This window comes from Acanthisitta chloris, unplaced genomic scaffold, assembly GCF_000695815.1.
Source record: "Acanthisitta chloris isolate BGI_N310 unplaced genomic scaffold, ASM69581v1 scaffold3486, whole genome shotgun sequence".
Taxonomy (NCBI): domain Eukaryota; kingdom Metazoa; phylum Chordata; class Aves; order Passeriformes; family Acanthisittidae; genus Acanthisitta; species Acanthisitta chloris.
In genome coordinates this window covers 97313-115332 of record NW_008678595.1, presented here as the reverse complement: position 1 = coordinate 115332, position 18020 = coordinate 97313, and the positions used below count along the sequence as shown (strand labels likewise).

General features: G+C 47.2%; 1 protein-coding gene across 1 annotated transcript in view; it reads right to left on the bottom strand.

Annotated features, from left to right (window-relative positions):
- Positions 1 to 17191: 17191 nt before the first annotated feature.
- Positions 17192 to 18020, bottom strand: part of SLC4A11 (solute carrier family 4, sodium borate transporter, member 11) — a gene marked incomplete at its 5' end in the record, with an annotated part of 80461 nt that continues 79632 nt past the window's right edge. The window contains one exon of the mRNA XM_009076951.1: positions 17192 to 17255. Coding sequence (XP_009075199.1) covers positions 17192 to 17255 — 64 coding nt within the window. The remainder of the gene's footprint in view (positions 17256 to 18020) is intronic.

The window sequence follows — 18020 nt, the reverse complement described above, 5'->3', positions numbered from 1 at the left end:
GTCAGTACCCACAGGAGCTGCGGATCGCAGCGGCAGTGCATCCATCACATGCAGCACCCCAAGGTACCACGCACAGTCCAGGCATCCCAGCTCATTCCCGGAGCCTGAGCATCACCACCACACACAGCAGAGATATACGGAGAGCAGTTACGGCGCTCCTACCCCCAGGAATTCACCCCTGGAAGTATTTCCCGGCCATCGAAAGGAAAACTTCAGGGCAGGGCTCACCCCTATGCAGGGCTCCGAGCATCCATGCACAACCCGCATCCTCGTTTTTTTGGTTTCAAACCCCCTTTATCCCATGAAGGGAGTTTTGTTTGAATCAAAGCAGGATTGCAACCCCCTCCTCCCCTTTGCAGCCCCCCCCCGGCTGGGGTGATGAGGGTCTCAGAGTTACCTGTGCCGAGGGGGTGAGACATCCTCCAGGCGAGCCCCTGCGAGCTCCGGGCAGGCGAGAAAGCAAAGAGCCACCCCCGGAGCATCCTTCTCCCCTCCCCGCCTCGCCGGTCCCTCCTACCGCCCTCCCCTCGCCTCTCCCGGGCAGGGACCCAGATGGTCCCTGGCTCCCTCTAAGCCCCAGGGAGGAGCAAAGAGCGGGGAGGGAGGTGGTCCAGGCTGAATCCTGCAGCAATGGGAGGGAGCAAGGGGAGCGTGTGAGGGGCTGGAGGGAAAGGCTGGAAGTTGAGGAGATGCCTTTGAACACGGCGAGGCAGGAGAAGCAGCAAGCAGGGTATGGAGCAGGGTAATGGGGAAAGCCTGTTTTCAGAGCTTCCTTCCCCATGATATCTTTTTACATATTTTTCACAGGAGAGGGTTTCTTTCCCTGATCCATGCATTTTTTCCGCCCCCGCTGCTTGCAGCAGGTCCTGTATTCTTTCAGCTCCGCACTGAAGAGCAGCGAACAGCCAGAGAGGCAGATTCCTAAAGATGAGCCTTTCCCTAGGAAAATGGAAACAGCGATATATAAACAAATCAGGCAAGAATATCCAAAGATCCTCATCCACTTCCCTCTCCACCAAATGTTTCATGGGCACTTTAGAGCTGGGTTTACTCTGGTGCTTCAACCCAGGGCACCACAGTCGCTGTTTGCTGCTCCTGGGGTGAAAGATGAGGAGCAGAGTCATCTCCTGCATTGGATGCACCTAGGGGCAGTTTCGTCGGGAGTTCAGCCCATCTGCTGCCTTCCCGTGGGGATGGACGGTGTCGGGCTTCTCCCCTTGCCCCGTCCTGCAGACCTCGGGGCGGTGGAATTCAGGCAGGAGGGATGCAGGAGCTGTGTGCAGGCTCGGGAAGAGATTCCCTCTGCCCTGCCCCATGCTAAGCACTTCAGGAGCAAGATGGGAATCTCATCCCTGGTGTCACCAGCTCACTCGGCCATCCCAGGGCTGTGCAAACAGCCTGGCACCCTCCAGCCCCTCCGGGGACAGTATGAAAGGCTGAGTACGGGAAAAACACCTTTAAAGCTCTGCGATGCTAAGCACTGCATTACCTCCGCTCAGAGCCGGCACCAGCCCCGAGGGATTTTTGGGGCAGATGTTCCCGGAAAAAGTACATCTGCAAGGAAAGCGCCGGTGAGCTAAACCAGGGCTGTTAAGGCTGTACTTAACGCTGAGGGTTCTCCTTTGCTGCTCGAGCATCGCAGTGTGCGTGGGAGGCTGGCGAAAATAGCTTCCTGGCCGGGGCAGGATGTGCTGAAGCTCGGGATTTTTCCTTTTCCCATTACAGGTGGGTTTTTTTCCCAGCCTCTCAAGAGTGGTGACATGCCAAGGTGGGACAGGACTGATGCACAAACCCAACCTGCAAAGCAGAGTCCCTGCATGACCTGGGGACTGGGAGCTGCCTCAGTGGCCAGGCTGAACTCACTGGTATTTGGCAGACAAATACACTGAGTATTTTAAAGGAGAAATGGGGGTCTGCAGAACTCCCTGCTGCAGGCCTGAAGGATTCTGCAGTCTCTAAACCCAGACAAATTCACCCAAGAAGAAGACCACCCTAAGGACCAGCCGTTGCTTTCCAAGGCAGTCTGTGGGCAGATGCCTGGAGAATTTCAGGGAAACCATCTCTGCCTGACCTGCAAACTCCTGTGCTCTTCGACCCCTGGGAGAGGAGGTAGCAGGAAGGTTTTGAGGTGGGGGATGGGCAGGAGGGGCGTTTCCAGCTTCCCTGGATGTTGTCTTTGGGAGAACAACACAACAAGCAGCTCCTGTGGATTAGTAAGGAGAGACAGGGAGGGATTTTTCCGCTCGATGCGCTGCTGGGAAGCAGCTGGATAATGCACAGCAGTTGAGTTCATGTCCTGGCAGAGGAAGAAAGGAGAGAAGGTGCTTATAGAGGTGACAAACTTAATAGGCACTTTGCTCTGGCCTTACACTACTTATGGCCTAGCCTCAAAATCCTGCAATAGCTTCAGGGAGCAGAATTATCCCCCTCTGCCATTCCAGCCCTGGTTCTGTAGGATACAACTTACAGCTTCTCCCTCCCAAGTCTCCTGTGGGTCTGGAATCCCAAAGGAGGGCTTTTTTCTCACCTTTCCAGGGGAATGAGCTGCTTTCATAACTTGGGGAGCAACAAAATCACTGGAAAAACAAGGGCAGAAAACTATCAGCAAGCTCATGGGACATGCACCAAGTAGCCAGAGGGTGTATTCTCTGCATGGGTTGATTTTTGGGAGGACAGAAGGAAAAAAGACAATTTTTATGTGAAGGAAGAATTAAAAATAGTAATTCTTCTCCTTCTCCATAAAACTCTTAGTGCAGCATTTCTCCAGCCACAGGCCATGATGACCTTGCTAAGACACTTGCTCCTGGGGCACTGGGAAGCACTAATTGCATTTAATGGCAATTAGGGGAGGAAATGGCCACTGTGCCTCAGCTCAGCTGCTAGCTGGAGCTGTCTCTCTTTGGCTGAGAAGACAGCACAGATTTGGAGGAGCAGGGATGTTGCTGGAGTGAGAAGGATGAGCCCCAAGGAAAACTGTCCTTGCAAAACAAAGCAGAGAAGCTGCAGACACAGAACAGCCAGAGTTTCCACTTCCATCTGCAGCAGTTGAGAGGTGACCAAAGCCTTTCCACCATTTCCTGAAGGCAGTGCCCAAATATATTATTCCATCTTCATGTACAAATGACCATAAAGTGGCTCTTTTATTAACAATTAATTGTTAATATTACACCTTATTAAGTCTAGTGGCAAGGTAATAGGCACAGTTATTAATATGCAAATTCTGAGAAATCTCATTAACTCCAAGGTCCTCAACCTCTTAGTGTTTTTAGGACTAGCATCCCAAAGCAATCTTTCCTGTATCACAGATGTAGACATTTCTCCCTTTGAGCAGGCAGAGCCTGCCCAGATGGATAAAATTAATCGCTCAGGACTACCAGCTTTGAAGGAACATTGCTGAGGGTGGCTCTTGCCTTCACAGAAGTTTGGGATGAACTGGTCTGGGGTATCTACACCCTCTCCAATTTGGAAACAGAAGGGCTTGACCCGCGTTCTCAGCAGGATGGCAAATAACCCAATCCCGTGCAGATGCCATGGTGTTTCTCCAGTGATTGTCATCAGGAATAATGATGACCAAGTGTTTCAGTGACTCAAATTACACGAAGAGTCATAGAATCACAGAATGGTTTGGTTGGAAGGGACCTAAAAGACTATCTGGAGGGTCCAGATGGGACCATCTAAGGACCCCCTGCCATGGGCAGGGACATCTTCCACTAGACCAAGTTGCTCCAAGCGCCATCCAACCTGGCCTGAAACATTTGCAGGGATGGGGCAGCCACAGCTTCTCTGGTCAACCTGTGCCAGTGCCTCAGCACCCTTGCAGGGAAGAATTTCTTCCCCACATCCCATCTATCCCTGCCCTCTGGCAGTGTGAATCCATTCTCCCTTTTTCTGTTACTCCAGGCCCTTGCAAATAGTGTCTGTCTATCCTGCATGCTCCTTCAGGTACTGGGAGGCTGCAATTAGGTGTCCCTGGAGCCTTCTCTTCTCCAGGCTGAACAGACCCAATTCTCTCAGCCTTTCCTCACAGCAAAGGTGCTCCATCCCTCTAATCAACTTGGTGACCTCCTCTGGACCTCACTCCTACAGGCTGATGTCCTTTTTGTGCTGGGGACCCAGAGCTGGATGCAGTACTCCTCTCCATGGGCATGTATCCTACTTTCCCTCAGGCTCCCCTCTCCCGAAGACAGCCCCACCTCTGCCTGATGAGCATCAAAGAACACCTCCCCTGAGCTGTTCACTCAGCAAACAGCATCTCAGTGTGGTGGGAACATGCTGCCCAAGAGACTGGGTCTCCCAGACATGAACCCCGTAACTTGGGGTCCAGCCCAAGGTGTCCAGTCTCATTCCCGCAGTGCATGGAATGAGGAATAGGGCTGGCAGAAGTCCATGGCAAAGGAACAGGACCTTAGGGGGAAACTGAGGCACTTGGAAGGCCAAGAAGGCAGCAGAGCTTTGCATTTAAACTTTCAAGCCACACATGTCCTTAAAAATCAATCTGCAATTTTAAAGAGGTCAAAAGAACAAAGAAGAGTCCCTAAATAAGAAATTACGGCATTTAAGTGGAACAATATGGGCTGGACCAGGCCAATATCTCACGGAATCATAGACTGGTTTGGGTTGGAAGAAACCTTAAAGACCATCTCATTCCAAACCCTTGGCATGGGCAGGGACACTTTCCACTAGCCCAGGTTGCTCCAAGCCCCATCCAATCTGACCTGGAACCTCTGTTCTTCCATGTCAGCCCAGCCGAGCATCCGTGCATCCTCCCTTTGGCTTGGCATGGGCAGGGACACTTTCCACTAGCCCAGGTTGCTCCAAGCCCCATCCAATCTGACCTGGAACCTCTGTTCTTCCATGTCAGCCCAGCCGAGCATCCATGCATCCTCCCATCCCTTTGGCTTACCTCTGCACCACAGCAGGGAGATTTTCCTTCTGTCAGGAACCCATCCTTCAGGTCAGAGGGAAATGGCAGGGGCACAGCCAGGGCATCTGTGCTGACCAGGGGATGAGTCCCATAGCAGTGACATCAGTAGCCAAAGGATTCCAGCAAGGGGATCCAACCAGCAAAGGTCTTGTTGCCTAAAATCCTGTTTCCATGAATGGAAAATCCAACAGAGCATTGTTAAATTAAAATTTTATCTGTGAGTTAAAACTCTCAGCATTGAGTTTTAGGTTTGTTTTTCTTACTGGACTTCCCAAAAATAGCTAAACCCCCCAAACCAAACACTTTCATCAATTTCTAAAGGGTCTCTATGCATTTTATTGTTTAAGCAGATGAGGAGCAATTGGAAATGTCGCAGGTAAACACTATCCAATGGAAATACCCGAACAGTTCACTTCCAAAAGATGAGTTTGATGTAGAGAAAGGGTTTTGATGCTGTTCCGTGCATCCACACTCCCTCTGCTGGAGCCTGCACGGACAACAGGCAGCTTTTAGTGTTAAAATCACCCATTGCTTACAAATCTGGCATACCCGGGAGGGCTGTCAAGGAGGTACCTCTGTGCCCATCACAGCTAAATCCAAGGCAGACCATGCATCGGCAGCACCAACCCCATCCCGGTGTCCTGCACTACTGGGACTGCCCCAGGGGAGGGTGGGGACAAGCTGGAAGGAACATTCACAGGTGAAGTGGAAGGAAAGAAGATCCTGACAGCAAACTTTTAGCCTGCAGCCCCTTCTGTCCACCCTGAAGCTGTTTATGGTGGGTGCCAAAAGGATTTCCAGAGGGTCTGAAGGAGCTACCAGAGAAAAACCAAAAGCCTAAAATAGGAAAGGGTAAAAAATGAGTGATTTAGCTGAAATTTCCAGCACAAACCTTTCAGCCCTGCAGCTGTAGTCACCCATTTTCCAGATGTTTATTAGTGAGCTGCTATCATTAGTGCTCATTATTTATTCAAAGCGATGGATGTGCAGCATTTCCACCTACAGCCATCCCATCCACTGTCTCCAGGGGTTTGGGTACAGCCTGATTTCAAGTATAATTTAGGCATATATTTTTATATATGTAATTCAGGTATAATTTAGCGATATATATTAGGTAAGATAGCTGCTAGTTTAGTTTTTATGGCTCAGATAGAGTCATGCAGTGTGGAATCGGCTCTCCTTGATGCCTGGTGAAAAGCCTGGAGAAAAGAAAACCAAAAGGAGGTTCAGGGGGGACCTTCTTACTCTCTACAACTCCTTGACAGGAGGTTGGAGCCAGGTGGGGGTTGAGCTCTGCTCCCAGGGAACAAGTGACAAGATGAGAGGAAGGAAACAGCCTCAAGATGTGCCAGGGTAGGTTTAGGTTGGATAGTCAGGGAAAATTTCTACACAGAAAGGGCTGTCCATCTCTGGCACAGGCTGCCCGCAGCAGTGGTGGAGGTTTAGATTTAAAAACTAACACAGACAGATTTAAAAACTCTGTGGATGTGGCCCTTGGGGACATGGTCAGTGGTGGCCTTGGCAGTGATGGGGGAACAGTTGGACTTGAAGGTCTCAGAGGGCTTTTCTGACCTAAATGATTCTGTAATTCCATGGTTGTTGTGTTACACCTCTGGCCAATCCAGATTCTAGAGGGAGACAAAGAGGTGATGCAGAGCAAGTATGTCTGGCAAAAATCAGCAGAATACCTCCCTCTGGAGAGCAGCAAGAAGAGGGAAGGTTGCTTCAGGATCTCATGACCAACCTAGAAGGTCTCAGAGGGCTTTTCTGACCTAAATGATTCTGTAATTCCATGGTTGTTGTGTTACACCTCTGGCCAATCCAGATTCTAGAGGGAGACAAAGAGGTGATGCAGAGCAAGTATGTCTGGCAAAAATCAGCAGAATACCTCCCTCTGGAGAGCAGCAAGAAGAGGGAAGGTTGCTTCAGGATCTCATGACCAACCTAGAGCTGGAAAGGTGAGCTGTGCCTACAGAGAGGTCAAAGTGTTCCATGAGGGAGACAAAGAGGTGATGCAGAGCAAGTATGTCTGGCAAAAATCAGCAGAATACCTCCCTCTGGAGAGCAGCAAGAAGAGGGAAGGTTGCTTCAGGATCTCATGACCAACCTAGAGCTGGAAAGGTGAGCTGTGCCTACAGAGAGGTCAACTCACAGTGTTCCATCTCAAGTATGGTTTCTCCACACACTTGGAGCAAACTGACAGAGGAAAACCCCAGTCCAGGCTTTTTTAGTTCATGGCTTTGGGCACAAGTGCTTTATGAAGGCATATGCTTTGGAAGTGTTTGAGGTCAGGCTGGATGAGGCTTGGAGCAACCTAGTCTAATGAAAGGTGTCCCTGCCCATGCCAGAGCGGGTGGAACGATATGAACTTGAATGTCCTTTCCAACTCAACCCATTCTATGATTTATGTTTTCTGTTCAGGATTTGGTGCTGGCTAAGCTTGAATCAAGCCATGCATCCACCAACTCGCCTTGTGCCCAGGACTCTCCATGTTCGGTGCAAAAGCAACTGGGAGTGGAGGTGGGGTCTTCGAAGGTTCAGGTGGTTTGAGGTGATGGAGCAAATACCGCAGGTTTGGAAATGAAAGCCCTTCTTGTCTTCCGTTCACTGTCCCCTAGATGGCACTTGCTCGCAGCAGATCAAATCCCCGATGAAAACCAGCAGGGTTTGGTGCCTCGGAGGGCTCGGGGCTGCAAGGTGCTGGCCAGAAAACAAACAGCCAAAAAACCCCACCCCAAACGTCAAAAAAATAGCGACAATGAATACGTTTTCCGGCACTTACACTAAAAACTTCCGATTTGCGACCCTTTTCTGGCTGCAACGTTTTTCCTGCCTTCTCTTCTGGTCCATCTCTAGGTTCACAATCCTCCCAAAATGCAATGGACAGGGGCTAATGGTTCCTTCTCACCAGCTTTGCTGCAGTAGCATGTGCACATCTGTAGGCCATGACAGACCCCATCAGACCTGGGTCACTCCAGGAAGATATTTCAGCCCTGTATAGGGCTGGGAAATTCAGGGAGGAATATTGCAACTCCCTTTCCAATTTAAATCAAAGCAGGACACTGAGAAGGGAAAGGCACAAACAAACTCATATCAGTTTCAAGATGCAGCCACCCCAGATAATCCCTTTTTCCATGCCCTTCATACCAAGCCATGGTACAGGGCAAAACATCAAACTGCATCCCTGGGGCCTGGCTCCTCTCTGAACAGTTTATCCATGTAATTATTTGGCCATCACATATTTCAACCCTCCTGGAAAGCTCCTGGCAGCACATCGTATGTGTATCCTGGTGGGGAAGGAAGGACATGGTGGAGAGAAACATGTCCCCAACTGACCCCTTCCCTCTCCAGCTTGGATCTGCACCAAATTCCACTGACATTTAAACCAACTATTAGAAATTCTGCTTTGAACAGGGTCACTTGGCACCTCACACAGTTATGGCACTAATAGGCAGATGCCCTTCTAATAAAACTCCATGCAGTGACAGCCAGAAGGTGACAAACATGTTCTGCCTACCTCCTCCCTGCTCCTCAGCATTCATCCTAAGGGGCTTGGCTGCATTCCTGAATATTTACAGTCCTGGTGTATCACTGAGCCCCTCCTTACACCTCACTGCAGCCCAACGGTGCTGTACAGCCTTTCCAGGACTATTCCTGGGCCCCAAGCAGGGACCTGGGGAAAGAGACCCTCAGGGACTGGAAGATAGCTGTCACAAGGGCACCATGGACCCAGGTGTCCTATCTCCCAGGAGGCTCTATTTGATGGGTGCACAACCACTTCTTAGCAATTTGGTCCTGCTCTCAGTGTCTCCAGGAGGGAACAGTCTTGTGTAGGAACACACTTGATGCTCTTCAGTCATCATGCAAGAAGCTCTCCAGGTGTTCAGGACAGTCCCCCTACCTATGCCCTCCCCATCACACACTGAGACCTCAAAAGGGAGAGAGATTTGCCACGTATCCCACTCCCCTCCCACCCCAAGCTGGTTCTTGCTGCCAAGGCCTTAAGTCCTTGTGCCAGTTTGAGGGTCTCTGTACTCTGCTCCTTTTTGAACCTTGCTGTGCAGGGAGATACAGTGTAAATGCCTGAAGGCAATGCAGAGCTGCAGCAAAAAGGGCTCATGAGCCTCCCCAGGCTCCGTCTGGAGAGAAATGGTCTGAGAGTGGTACAGCAAACACAGTTTGAGCACTCCTGTCCTGCCCCAGGGACTGGCACACCCCATAGCAGGGCATTGAGCAGCTCACATCCCGAACATCTGAGGCTGTCCACATGCTCAACAGCCCTACGAAGTTAACATTGTACACACTGTTTCCCCCTTATCCAGACAGCCTATTCATGTATATTTTAAATGTATTTATATGAGGGTCACCACCATTGCTACTAGGACAGCTCATGCTGATGAAGGCCAGAACTGGAAGAGGAATCCCACAGGACCTGGAGAGATGCAGTGACTGGAGACAAGGAACAAGTTTGCAGGCTCTGTCTTCCCTCAGATCATGGTCCCAAACCCACACAGCCATTCTCAGCCTTACCCTTACCTCAACCTCAGCTCGTGTTCACATGCAAAAAGTTCCTCTTTTGGCAAAGTGAGCACCTCAAGGATCCTCGAGCTAGAGGGAGTTCAAGGGCAACAATTCAAGTGTGGATCCTGTGACAAGTAACTAGTTCATTTATTCCTTGGAGAAGCAAGTCAAATGGGCACCTGAGAATGACCATATTCACTAGGTTTTGGGCTCATCTCTGATTCGGATGATGCCAAGGAAGTCGGAGCCAGATCCAGATAACTCTCTGGGCATCGTATGAGGTAAGAGGTGCAGTTATTTCTTGTGCTTCTCCATTAAATGATGAAATAATCTAATTTTTGGCTCCCCAGACTTACTCCCATGAGTAAGACACATGTCCTTACATTCACAGTTGAGATGCTCAAATGCTGCAAGTGTTGGGGATTACACAAGTATTACCAGTCACCGGAGAAATACATATTCAACACTAGGAGAAAAGTCCAAGCCAAGCTGGGAGCTTTGGATTAAACAAAAGACACTGATTAGGCACAAAGTAGAAATATATAAACAGTATATTTCTTTTTATTTTGTTTTTAAATACAGAGCTTCCTTATCCAATAAAGGAATTCCCTCTCCCTCCCCCCTGCCCCAAGCAACTCTTATCAAAAGAAATCATTCACCAGGAAATCAACACTAGCTAGAGACATGCGCTGTCAGAGCATAGGTAGCAAGTGCAATATCTATAGGCCAAGTCTCCCTAAGCAGGAACAGAAGCTTTCCCTCACTTCAAACAATTTCCCAGCAACCTGTGGCAAACCTCCTGGTCACTAAATACAGAAACATTTAACCAGTTCCACATCAGGTGACACATTGGAAAAGAAACCCACCACTGCAGAGAAAGGAGATGCAGGATTTGAGGTGAGCTGCATCTGCCTCAGGATGGTTTCTTCTCTTAAGCAGAGCTTATCTCGCATTTATACTCCCTCCAAGGAAAGCAGGAGGGGAAAATGAGGGACTATTTAAGATAAAGTCCCTTTCTCAGGTGTGACCAAGAGTGTGTACTTTGGATAAGCTTTGGGGGTTTTTTAGCAGCTGAACTCTTGCACTTAAGAGAATTTCTGTTGTCTAGGGTAACAACATCTCATAGAATCATTGAATGTACTAAGGTGAAAGGGACAGAAAAGACTCATCAAGTCCAACTCCTTCCTGTGTGGGAACAAGGTACAAATTCACATCAACAAAGAGGACAGAGAGAATAGAAGAGATAAATACCTCCAAAAATAACAGAGTACTAAGCCACCTCATTAAACCAATGTGGCTCCACTAGACACCAGAGGCTAAATCCTCAAAGGGTCAGCAGCACAATAAGCTTCTCACTTCCAGCGGCTGCTGCACTTTGCAGCTGAATCATGCTTTCTCCCATGGGAATAGACCTGCTAAGAACTTCAGATCACAGCCCAGCTCTGAGGTGGACACAGCCAATGCACATTCCAGCACCCACAGCTTCCAGACTTGGGCATTTAAAACCAGGGCCCCAATCACACATTGGCAGTAGGAGACTTGGAGATGGGAGAGAGCTGCTAACAGCCAGCCAGGCAAAGGAAGCTCTGCAATGAAGGGCACTGGAGTGAGAGAACAAGGGGGAATGGCTTTAAAATTGAAAGAGGGGATATGATATGAGGAAGAAGTTCTTCTATGTGAAGGTGGTGAGCCACTGGCACAGGCTGACCCGAGAAGCTGTGGCTGCCCCATCCCTGCAAGTGTCCCAGGCCAGGCTAGATGTGGTTTGGAGCAACCTGGTCTAGTGAAATGTGTCCCTGCCCATGGCAGGGGGTGGAACTAGATGATCTTTAAGGTCTCTTCCAGCACAAACCATTCCACGATTCTATGAATGTGAATCACTTAAAAACCTGTTCAAGCAGGGTGGGACTCTCCTGGAGGTGCAGTATGTGAAGCACTGATCCCAAATTGGAATAGTTCAGAAACACACAAGGCTTTAAATAATAGCAAGGTGGCCAACACAGCTCCCAAGAAAAGCAGCTCATGGTGAGGAGGGTACATGGCAGGAGCACAGTCATATCACTTAGATGTCAATCAACTACTTCCTGAAAGAGATCACCTGCAAAACCAGAGGTGCACCAAGGGCTGCACCTTCCGCTCCAGCCACTTCTGGCAGACACCAGCCTGGCCACATTGCCCTGACATTACTTGAATAGGTGCTGCAGAAACCACCCAAGTCATCAAATCATGTCAAACCTACCTAAAATCAGCATGCTAAGACAGCAATTGTTGCTGATGGGCAGAGTGGGAACTGATCCCAACCCTTCCAAAAGGCTCCTGAGCACTGAAAACTGATATCCCACCAGCTGAATTTGATATGATGATTTTCTGCAGCTCCCTGATCACATAACAAATACTTCACTGCTAGAGAGCTCCTTCCATCCCCCTACCCCCACACCAAGTGCCAAGATCAAGAGGGAGAGAATTCAATTGCAAGCTGTTTTTCCCAACTCTTTGCATTTTGTACCCGTTTTGGATTCTCACCTGTAGCTACACAAGGGCTGCTGACGGCTTTTGCAGCAGCAAGAATTTGTCACATGGACGAGGTACAGACTTCAGCTCTCCAAGTAGGCAGCTCTTTGCAGCAGAGATGCAGATGGGGAGCAGAATGCATGATCTCCCCCAGGACAGGCTCTTAAATATTTAATGTGACATCAGAACAGAGCCAAGTGATCCAAGCTCCAGCCTTTTCTACAGGGGAAAGATAGACACAGCCAAGGACTGTCTTGGTGTCAAAGGAAAACACAACAAACGCTGAAGAGGGAAGTGCTAATTTGTGTTTCTAAAGCATGTACTCTGGCAACTCCCTGCTCTGTCTGCTCTGCACACAACATTGAGGGTTTGCTCTTTGCAATCAGAACTGCAGCCAGTGGTGTAATGGCCACTGTTTGGTACTTAAATGCCTTAATTAGATATGAAAACAATTAGAGAAGACTATTCTCTTCTTACATCCACAGGCCTCAACACAGATAGAAAATGGGGCAAACCCATCCCATTATGTTCTTTTGGAAGCTTGACAGATGAAAGCAGGACAGCCCAACTGGAACACTGTGGCATAAAGCAGCTGTCTGAAGGGATGGAGAAGACAGTGTAACTGTTGGGACAATTATGAATCCTTCATAATTGCTTATTATGGCAAAGCAACCCCAAGGCAGCAGCCACTGTCACACTGTTGCTCAGACACATTTCCAGACAAAAATCCCCACTCAGCACTTTTGCAGCATTTCCACACTGGGGATTCTGGAGGCAGCTTCAAGGGGAGGGCTGGGGAAGCAGAGAGCTGGATCAGATGATAACAGAAAACAGTTTGCACTGAGGCTTTGGGGGGACAGACAAGAGATGAGCTTGAGCCAACTCTGGTTCTGCCCATTAACCTTCCAGGCAGGTAGGAACACTACAAAGAGCAGATACAGAACACAGTAAATAAGAAAAAGCTTGTTGAAGGCATAATATGAACATGTGTCAACAATGGTGTAGATAAATGCTTCATGGGACACAGACTGGAGAACAGGAGGTGCTGTAGGTGACATGGCATGTCTTGGGGCTCTTCTATGTCGCTGAGAACTCCACAAAAAAAATTTACAACCCAACTCCTTCCCTCCCACTCCCAAGCATTCTTCAGCTCTATCCAGCTTTGGCCAACTTCTTGTTTCTTCCAAGCGTCCACAGAACAGCCAGCAGCAGTTTCTAAAGCAGCCAAATACCATATGCAAAACTTTACAAAGTCTCAGTCTTTTGGTGCAGCTGGGGATCTGGATCTTGTGGGGAGAACTGTCTGACCTACAGTATACATAAGCATGACTGTACTTTGCTCAGAGCATGTGAGTTCACATGGGTCACCAGGAAGCACAGGTCATGTCCCACAGTCGTTGGGCTCATCTTGAAGCATTTCACCAGACAGCAGCTCTGAAGCAAACCAGCTGAATTCCTTCACTCCATCCTTTCACAGCAATGCATTGATGCATATCCAAGTTGAGCTTGACATTTATTAATAGCTTCAAATGTTGACGCCAGAGAGTTTGGTGATTGCTGCTAGTGAAGTTGTCAGATTCGCTTCCTAAGCAATCTAGAAAGTGCTAAGCTGCTTGTTCAGCAGTCCATGTTTTTACCAACTTCCCTTCATTTACATGGAGAGACACATCTATTTCCATACACAGCATGTCAAGAACATTTTTGAAGGCAACAAAGTAAGTCTGAGACCAAGAAAACTATTCAGGTATAAATCCAATTTTAATTTTCAAGCTCACTTCTAGCTCTCACATTCAATGCAAGGATCAAAAACTGGAGGTTTCAGAGTATCCCCAGTTTCTGATCGTTTTGGCAGCTGTCAGAAGGTAACTTCCAAAATCCACTTGTTTCAGAAGCTCTTCCCTACCTTGTGGTCCCAGGTGAACACCATGGACTCTCTTAACAGCTTTCAACATCATTCAAACCCAGTTCTTTGGCAACAGTTATACAGAGCATTGTGCGTATATAAAGAGCTTATAACAAAACTTCTTTTACATTCTAATTGTCTTAACCTTCACAGAAGTATTAAAGTGCTCAATCAACTCTGAACAAACCCTCCTTCCCTAGTCAGCTACTTCCTGGAAACGCCTGCACTTAAGTCAGCAAAACCAGAAGCAAACAAGAAGAGAAAAGGTATGAAAAACCAATAATCCTCTGTAGGATCATTACAAACCCTTATGAGACAAGAGGCCTTGAGTCTCACATCTCCATATTTTGAGACCTGGGTCCAAACTTCCAACCAGTCTAAGCCAGCACAATCTTTTTTTTCCCCCCAAGTTGTGCTGGTTTCCCATCAGTTGATTTTTTTGGCCCCTGATTTTGGTAGAATGAAAACTCTGCAAAACAAACCTACTGATGCTACAAAGAAAATACAAACACTGAAGTCATATTGGTAAAGCAAAATAAAAGATATACACAAGTGATGGATATTTAACCCCCTCAAGCTATCTGGATTTTAAATTATCTCAGCAACATTTGACACTATCTGAAATTGATGCTTTCAAAGAGGCTTTAAACAGGGACATTTTTGGTCCTTCAAAGTGAGAGGAAAGAGGGTACATTTCAAAACTATTTCCTCTGGCAAGACCTGCATGCCAGTTCCCTCCACTATACTCTGTGCTAGAAAAATCTCACCCAGAGCCTCTGCTCTTCCTCAGAGAGAACCAGAGCCACAATCCCTTGGGTTCTCCCTTCCTCCAGCTACAGCATCCAAAATATGATTTAACCTATCCCACAAAGTGACGTTTTCCCCCTGCAGAGAGCTGAGACACCAGAAATGCACCCCCAGGACATGCGTGTTTTACGGTTTACTCAAGCAGAGGATGACACTTCTGACTGTAGCTTTGGTTACATCTTTTGACATCTGTGGGAAAAGCCTGTTATTTCAGCCTCATCAGGCCTTGCACTCCCTCTCTTACAACAGGTACTGAACTGTTTGCTGTCACCTGCCCTTTTTCTGTTGACTGAAGATCAGACATACTTCTACCACCTCTGAAATCCTGTTTGCTGACTCTTTGACCTTGTGATCTCACCACAGAAATGACTCAAAAGCCAGGAAATATTGAGGAAGGTGGTCAGAAACCAGGCACAGATTTATACCTGCTGTCAGTGTCACTTACCAGACACAGCATGAGTTATCCCTGCTGTCTCCAAGGCTGATGGCACTGCCTCCTTTGATGCACTGTGGTGCTTGAGAATTCTCAGCAGTCCCACAGGTTTAGGTCATGTTTCTAAGATTACAAGATGTCTTGCTTGCTAAGGTGAGGGCTTTTTCCTGCAACTTCTCAGGGATATATAAACCATCACCATGTAGGGAACATTCTTACTGCTCTCCATCCAGCATCAATACGAAGATGAAGGGGTTCATAATAAGATGAAAAAATTAGTTGTTCCTATGTGCTTGAGTGCTGTAGGCAGCTACATAAAGATTAAATATCTTCTGATATTTAGTGCAAATGCACCAAATCTTCAGTGGCTTGAGCCTGGCTTAGTTTTAGCATAGAAGCTTTTCATCCAATGCCTGCCTTCCTCATTACAAGGTTGGTCTTCCTCATCAAGCAGAGGATGAGGTGGGAGAAACATCCCATCTGTGGGGCATGTGCTGATAAAAACTCTGCACCACTTACTGGGCAAGCAACTGATAAGAAACATCTCTCTGTGCTAATAATATTTGCATTTAATTTTATATTATTCTTCTTCCCTCCCTTCTATTGTTTTGAAAGTTCATTATTGAGATCCACAATGTTCTGAACACTTTACCTGTGATCTGCAGTGTGCAGCAAGGGACAAGCACTGAACTCAAGGGCAGCTTGTTTCACAGTACTCCAAATAAGAAAACTGACCATAGTACAAGCAAAATTAAATAAACTGAAATATAAAAAGACAGTTGAAGTTAGATTCATCCAGAAATATAATGTAACATCTGGGAGTAGAGAAAACTGGAGATTAGCTACAAAACAGAAACAATGAAATGACCAACAAATATTGATTAGGAGAAAGAGGAAAATTTTCATTGCATTCTGTACATTAAAATTAAATGCAAAATTCACATGTTGGAGCATCGAGACAGAATGATGAGGGTCTCAAGCCACAGGAAGAAGAAAGCAAAGAAACACCTTGAATAAAGCAACACATGAACAAAACCAGTAACTGAGCAGCTTCAAAAGGAAAAAAGTGACCATATCTCAAATGAGAAAAAGCAGCACTGAAGCAGAGAACAAATATATGGTCAAGACATCATGGGTAACACTGACCGCACAAAACACTTTGGATATTTGGAAAGAATCAGGCCTATTTGTATCTCTATGCAAAATATATACACAAATCCATATGTATATATGTACACATAGGCACTACTGTACATATGTATATGCAATCATTAACACAACTGCCCTTTGACAAGTTTCAGGCTCTAGGTGCAAGCAAAAACGTTGCAGTTGTGCAAAACTACAATTCTGTGTTTGATTATCGAGAAATAATGGTAGAAGGATGCAAAATAATTCCCAAATAGCTTAGACACAGATGCAATTTCATCAACACCACCATGAGAGCCCAACATCAATGTTTCCAGCTCATTTGTAGGAATTAAGTATTCATCCAAAGCTGTGGATTGTATCAGTACATATTACATCTGTTTCCAAACCCACTAATCTGAAAAAATTGGCAGACATCATTCCTGACATCAGTGGTTTAACATGAGGCCATTCCACCCAGAACACCAATTTGGGAATACTGGCTGTATGGGAAATTGAATTCAAAGGCCAGAACAGGACTGTCAGTGAAAGAAGGGTCAGTTGCTGTCCTTAGTGTTTGGGAAGAAAAGGATGTGGTGCATAAAGAAAGAGATTCCCCCACCCTGAAACAAGGGAACACATGACAAATCCAAACACATGCTCCAACCATGTACAGACATGCTGATCTTTGGGGATTCTGGTTTTGGGATGTGGAAAGTAGCATTTTCCATAAAGCTTCCTTGCCTCACAAGCTCCAAAGAGCATTGTCCTCCCAAGTCCAAGGCTGTTTTGGCCTGACACACCAAGGCTCTGTGGATCTTTGACAGATGTGCATTACCAACACCGTGTTAGAGCAGAAAGAAAGTGGTGAAAGAAAGAACTGTAGTAGATTGTCCTATGCCTTGGCAAAGCCTCCAGCTGGCTCCAAAAGAGCTGTCCCTGCTGCTCCAAGTGTGGAGGATCCCATTTAGTGCTCTGCATCCATAGCATCCAAGTACTTGGCTTCGATGATCCTAGGCAGCAGGTTATACCTAAGGTGGAACCAGCAGAGAGAGAGCATTAGTGCTTGTTTGTTGCCATGTCACACTGTTTGCCTGTTGTAAGACTCTCAGTTGAGTTTGTCCATGAGGTTCACTCAGCTGAAGGGGAGATGTGAGGGGACAGCAAAAACAACCAATCCTGCCAGCAAATACAGCATTTATAGGAGCAACAGTGTGAAGCTCCTTCTGAAAGAAGCCTCCTCCCTTCAGCTCAAAATGGAAAGAGAATGTCCTCATCCTCACAGATTAAGTCACTTAGAGCATTCTGTCACCACAAAGTCTTCAAGGTGCCAAAAATGTACCATCTCACCCCACCCACAGCTACACTCCTGCTTTCTGCTGGGGACACAGAAGCTTCCTGATACCTCCAGTTTGCTAATGCATGTGTTACTCTGCCAAAAATCACCATTCATTTCTAATTTCTACTGTCTTTAGCACTTGTTGGCTCAAAGACCTGCATACAAGGGTTCTCCCAAGTACACCAGGTCACTCCTTTCAGTTCTCACCACAACAAAGCTTTATTAGAAAACCTAGAAGCTTTGGTCTGTGGACAAGCACCAAATACATCAGCAAGACATGTGACCATGGCAAGAGGCTAAAAGGAGCCATGACTCCATCCCTACACCTGGTGCCTGGATTCTCCATTGGATCATGGAGACAGTGACTCCCTTGCTTCTGGGGTTTGTTTTGTTTTTATTTGATTGTTTGCAAGAACATCCTCACGAATGAATGTATTTGGGTGAGAAAAATGTGGTG